Genomic DNA, 6685 nt, shown 5'->3' with positions numbered 1-6685 from the left:
CAAATCAACATTTAATAAATCTGGAAGATAATCAGCTAAGATATGGCCCCTCTGATTGGGCCATGACTTCAAAACGGTACAGTAACCAACAATGCAATAGCTCTTTCATTTCAAATCAGTATAGTTTACATTTATTTATATAAGACTTTTCACAGTAAATGGTGTTTCAAAGCAACTTAACAGACAATGCAGGTTTCTTTGTTACACCACCACATTATATCCTACAACATCTGGCAAGACCAGGGACTTATGTGAGGATCCTGTTCATGGACTTCAGTTCAGCCTTCAACCCCATCATCCCAACACTCCTCCAGAACAAACTAACTGAGCTTCCACACATTTTATTCTGTTGGGAAGTAGATAGTTAATCCATCAAATGTTAATTTAATATTTATTGCATTTAATATAAAGAAAAATCTCCAGCCAATCAAAAACAGGTTTGCCTTTTCACGCATCTCCTATATTTGTGCCTTAAAAATGTCAAAAAAGTTTTAAGACTCAACCCCACCATTTATTATATTTAGGGCTTTTTATGAACTTATTGAAAGTGAATTTAATGCTATTAAATGCTTTTCAAAGAGCCACACTTTCTCCAGACTGAGTTTAGAAATCGCTCCTTTTTCTAAACCTCTTATCACACTCAGAACATGCCAATTTCTCGCCAGAACGAGTTTGCAAATAACTCTTCAGATCTATTTGAAATGTGAAACTCGCACTGAAGATGCGTGAGAAGGCCTCTCTTTGGTGTGAACTCTCTTGTGAACCTGAAGAGCTGTTCTCTGTCTGAAACTCTTTCCACACTGTTGGCATGTGAAGGGTTTCTCTCCGGTGTGAATTCTCATGTGAGTCTCCAGGTTTGCTTTTCTCGAGCAACTCTTTCCACAGTGATGACACATAAAAGGCTTCTGTCCGATATGAGTTATTACGTGCTTCTTTAACCGTTCCCTGTCAGTGAATCTTCTTCCACACTGATGGCACATAAAGCAGCTCTCTCTTGAGTGAATCTCCATGTGTTTAAGAAGGAATTCTTTACGCGCAAAACCTTTTTCACACTGATTACAGCTGTAAGGCTTCTCTCCTGTGTGAACTCTCATGTGAGCTATAAGATTTCCTTTCTGAGTCATAGTTTTTCCACAGAGTTGGCAGGTGTATGGCTTCTCTCCGGTGTGAACTCTCATGTGAACTGCAAGACTTCCTTTCCGATTCACAGTTTTTCCACAGAGTTTGCAAGTGTACGGCTTCTCTCCGGTGTGAATTCTCATGTGAATATCAAAGGTTGCTTTATGTGGGAAACGTTTCCCACACTGACCACATTCAAATGGTTTCTCTCCAGTGTGAACCCTCATGTGGATGTAAAGGGTTCCTTTATACGTGAAGCCCATCCCACAGAGAGGGCAGGTATGGGGCTTCTCTCCGGTGTGAGTTCTCATGTGAATCTCTAGACTGGCGTTTCGTGGGAAGCTCTTTCCACACTGATGGCACATGTAAGGCTTCTCTCCAGTGTGAACTCTCATATGGATTTTAAGGTTGTCTTTTTTGCTTAAAATCTTTCCACATTGTTGGCAGGTGAAACATTTTCTAGTTAGAGTCTTCCCAGCTCTTTTCTGAGAGGAAGTCTTTTCCCTCTCTGAGCAACTGAAAGATTTTTCTCCAGTTGTGAAGTCATGATGTTCCTCATGCAGATCTTTCTCTTCGGCTTCATTCAGTGCCACCAGATCTGAAGCAAAAAAATTAAATAAAGTTAACCCCAGTTTAACATCATACATCATTAGACAGCAAAACATTTAGACATTTAAAGCATCAAAACCAATAATATAGCTGTGGGCAGAGATGAAGGGTTCCAGACGTGTAAATACCCACCAGCATCCTAGTTTTCCTCATCTACTTTGTGATCAACAAATAAGCGCTGCATGATAAATCGCATGTGATTGTGATGCACATCTCCTCAGTTAAACCGGTTCTGTGATTAATAGTACTGGTAAATCTCCATTACATACATTCAGATGGAGTGGCATTTAATACACAGAGATGTAGATCACCGACATCTACACTGTATCGTATTCGATTATGAACGCGGTTTTGCGTAGCTTGTCAGGGTCAGTGTTTTTATTAATGCCTTTTATGTTTTTGTTCCTACAGCACATAGCACTAGTCAACTAAATGAGACCTATTATGCAAAATTCACTTTCACATGTTGTTTGGACACATGTGTGTTGGCAGTGTACACAAACACGCTATAATGATAACCTTCGTAACATAATTTAGACATAGGACTGCTTTGAGAATGATGGTTAGTGTGAAGCAGTTTTTGCACAAAAGTTTCTCCTGAAGAATGGAGCAGTGCCAACTGTTCGTAATCCAGCTATCCCTCCAGAAGAAGTATCACACATTCATTTTCCAGTTGCCTTTCTGAAAGACCTTCTTTTGGCACTCTGTAAGGCTAATGTTGCTAAAGCTACCATTGTCTGTCTGTTTTAAGTGATGCTGCCTTCCCGTGCAACCAGAATGATCGTGAATGGGAAAGTAGGAGTTAAAACTTCATATGAAAGCAATGTGAAGTTGACTGCTGGAATTAGTGGAGCTCATAAAGTTTGTAATACATATGCTATGGCACCATGAGTTATTTTTTAATTGCGCCATGCTCCTGTCTGTGTAATTCAAAAAGTGCTTTTTTTATGCACAGTACAATCAGACGACTAACCATAGCTCTTTTTGAGATGTGTTGATGCCATGAAATTTAAAATCAACATATTTTTCCCTTAAAATTATACATTTTCTCAGTTTAAACATTTGCTATGCCATCTGTGTTGTATTCTGAATAAAATTTCCACACCATTGCATTGTTTTCATTCAAAATTTGTACAGTGTCCCAACCTTTTTGGAATCAGGTTTGTAATTTTCTCTAAGTTTGTAAAAAAATGCCCTTTATTACAATGAGCATTTTTGAGGATGAGAAGAATAAAATACAGCAGATGTCAAGATGATCACCCACACCTGTTTTTGTTAGAATAATGGACAGAAATTAATGTTTTTCAGTTTCTAATTCAGAGATAGTTATTTTGTATAACATTAAACCCAAATCTATCTAGTTATTGATTGTTTGACAAATAAACCACTGCAGATATGGAGACTTTTTTTATTGTCCATTTGGACATTTTATCACAAATCAAAGAAAACCAACCTGTTAGTTCCTCGGTATCTTTATGATCGACTCTGAAAGCTTCTTGACTCTGCATGTCTTCACTCTCTTCTTTTATAAGCGCCATCTTTATAACAGAGTCTCGTGGATCTCAGCCATTCACCGGGAATATTTCTGTTTGTTTAAGATGAGAATTATTAGCAGAAAAAAAAAAAAACTAAATGCAAACTAAACCTCTGGGTGTGTCTCAATCCGCTCCCTAGTTCAGTAGTTAGCACACTGATGAGGGAGAAACTTTCAGCCACAGTTGCTTTTGGGAAATGCACCCCTGAGCACTACAAATGAATAAACTAATGCATTGTACAGATATTTCATATTTAGTTATGATTTTTTTTTTTTTTTTTTGGGCATTTAATAACTTTTTGATAGTATTGAGTATGATACTTTTGGTTTATAATGTTTTGCATGTGTTGGTTTATAAATCATTACACATTTGTTGCTCTTGTTGTTTTGAGCAGTGTGCAGTGACTCCAGCACTTTAAACCGTGGCCATACTATCATACACCTCTTACTATTTCGGCAGGATCCAGTATGTGTAGTGTACATAGTCTGCAAACTTTCTGCATGCCTGAAATAGCCGGATGACCTACTATGTTTGTCAGAATCTGCTAAGGATAACTAAAGCAGACTGAAGACAGAACAGAAGCTGTGTTCAGAATGGCATACTAGCACACAACTCCTTCTATACTGCAGTATACAGTGTGTTTATACTGTGAGTGGGATGTGAATGTTCTGTATGCATACATTTGCTCAAATCTGAAAAAAAAACGGCATTTCCCACAATGCAATGTTTATTTCTTTTCTTTTCAGATTTGACTTTGACCCCATTAAATCTGCCTTTTAAGTAATCTTATTTTCTTATGCGACTGTTAATTTTAAAATGCTGGACAAGCTTATTTTTTCTTCACATAAATGCTTGACGAATTTAATTAATGGTGCATTACAATATTCTACTGTAAACTGGTTAATTTGTTTGATGACAAGTGAAATAACAAGGTTTTAGGATCATTATGTACCAAATCATATTTTCCTCTTCTTCTGAAAAGACAGGTTTTATCTGAGAGGTTCACAGAAGCTGACACTATTAAAGTCAGAACTAGACACCTGGGGTTTACTTTGCTACTCAGTACAGTTCAAAACAAGCACTGACATTTATCCATGCAACACATTTCTCACAACTAGATTTAATTTGGACACTAATGTAGGTACTTTCTACCTGGAAGACACTGTATATAAGGAACATCTTTTTTACCATTGTACTATTTCTAAATCCTGTATTTGACTAGAACATTGATAAATGTGGTGACTTTATTCAAAGGTAATTTATTTTTGTGTTATATTTCATCTTCATTTACCTTTATTTTATTCTATTTGTTTTATTATTAATGTTTTTATTGCATGTTGTTTGGGTTTCTTGTTTATGTGTTAACACTGGATACATGTCAACGCTTTTTTTTATATTTTGTAAAAAAAAACAAAAAAACATCCTACTCTGAATAAGCTTATTGTAGATTGTGTACTGAGCAGTGAGCAAGTGTGTCGTTCTGAACACGTGAATGAATGGATTCAGTTGCTTAGTTTCTCCATCATGCCAGTGAATAATGTGATGAGAATAATAATGTAACAGAATAATGCACTACAAAGCTACATTCAATGACAAATAACTCGTTCTGCGTCGCTTGTAAAAACACATAATTGTTTGAACGCTTGAAGAGATGGAAACACTGAATGTTAAAAAAACAACACATATTCACTACCTTTTTCAGAAAAGCTGCAGGAGCGCGACGCGTACTTATGACGTCACATCGCCAGACCAAAATAAAAGTCTTGTTCACACGCTTCTGTCTCCAATCACAGTACATATGACATAAGGTTTAATTATTGACGAAATGCGTATTGAAATACATGTCCAATGATTTGAAGGAAATCTACCAAAGAGAGAGTGTTCATAAAATTACAAAAAGCCTATTTTTTATTTAGAAAGTGAATAAAGTAATTTGAGTCTAGAATACCTGAAAAAGGCAAAAAAGATAAAAGATTCAGTCGAATTATTTCACAAATGTAATGAGATCAATAGTTAGTCAAGTCTTCAGTAGCATTTCTTTGAGTTGCTGCCTAGGTAGAGTGAATCAAATAACTCACTGATGAGACACAATTGACACCTGCTGAACTGCACAGAAACACGTTTGTCTTGAACTAAAACCATGTTCTAATAGTTTTGAATTATTTCTCTAAGACATCTGGAGCTGTAGACACACATGAAGGTGATGTGATGGCCAAGAAGAGAGAAGAAAAGAAGAACAAGTGAGAGACCAGGAAGAATCTATCCATCTATCTATCTATCTATCTATCTATCTATCTATCTGACTGTTTCTATCTATATATCTGTCTAATTGAATCTATTTATCTATCTATCTATCTATCTATCTATCTATATATATATATATATATATATATATATATATATATATATATATATATATATAAGTGATGTTGATCCAAAATGAGCGGGTGCCTGCGGTCATCCACAGTTACCTGTGGTTATGAGTCATCCAAAAATATTTTTTATGATATTCGGGTTCCGGTCAGGTCGGGTCATTTGAAATAAAAATGCCAATTAAACCTTTGTAATTTACATGGTACTAGACACATTTTTGAAATACATAGGCCTACACTTTATTGGCTAAATAACTGGTGAAGATGACGCACTAACTCAGTCTGCACATCTAGAGATGGAGTCCAAGAAGACTGCATGGGGAGCAACGGCACTGTTTTTGGTAAAACATGATTTTGACGACTTCATTAAGTTTTGTTTTATAGAAAACTCTTTTTAAAATATTTTCATTTTGTATAAATTGTATCTTTAATTTTGATCAATGTTTCATCAATCAGCTGCCCGTATTTAATAAATAAGAAGCAAATATATAGCCTGGCAGACAATGTACTAAGGCACTGGCACGATCCCTTGCAGTCACTGTTGGGAACGTTACTTTAAAAAAGTAATTAGTTATAATTACTCACTACTTGTTCCAAAAAGTAACTGAGTTAGTAACTGAATTACTCTATAATAAAAGTAACTCGTTACCAGGGAAAGTAACTATTTGCGTTATTGTAAAAAAAAAAAAAAGTTGCTATGTCAGAGAATTTTTTTTTTTTTTTTTGCAGTTTTCACAAGTCAGTTGAAATGAGTAGAACAGACAGGTGTTCGTAATTTTTGATATTTATTGCACGTCAACAGACAGTAAGAGTTTTATCCTGCACTTCAAGTATTATCTTTGTAAGGAAAGGGTTTTTGGCCACTAGCTTTGTAGATGCGTGTCACACATTACATGCATGTTCTTGCCTTTGACCACAATGAATTTGAAGTAGTGCTTATATCTCCACCTTGAAAATGCCAACTTTTCATCGGATTGCACCTGACTCGCCATCTCTGGTGCGAATCTCTGTGTAGCTGTTGCATGTGTGTATGTGTGTGTGTGTTTGGCG

At 36.0% G+C, this 6685-nt stretch overlaps 1 protein-coding gene across 1 annotated transcript; it reads right to left on the bottom strand.

Annotated features, from left to right (window-relative positions):
- Positions 1–258: 258 nt before the first annotated feature.
- Positions 259–5024, bottom strand: LOC127956704 (gastrula zinc finger protein XlCGF8.2DB-like). Its single transcript, XM_052554869.1, has 3 exons — positions 4957–5024; positions 3182–3313; positions 259–1717 (listed from the first exon to the last, which is right to left on the bottom strand). The coding sequence occupies exons 2-3, from the start codon at positions 3264–3266 to the stop codon at positions 693–695; spliced, it is 1110 nt and encodes a 369-aa protein (XP_052410829.1). The 5' UTR covers positions 3267–3313; positions 4957–5024; the 3' UTR covers positions 259–692.
- Positions 5025–6685: the final 1661 nt, after the last annotated feature.

This window comes from Carassius gibelio, chromosome B4 (genome assembly GCF_023724105.1).
Source record: "Carassius gibelio isolate Cgi1373 ecotype wild population from Czech Republic chromosome B4, carGib1.2-hapl.c, whole genome shotgun sequence".
In the NCBI taxonomy this organism is placed as follows: Eukaryota; Metazoa; Chordata; class Actinopteri; order Cypriniformes; family Cyprinidae; genus Carassius; species Carassius gibelio.
Note: the sequence above shows the minus strand (reverse complement) of the source record. Positions and strands in the feature narration are given on the sequence as shown.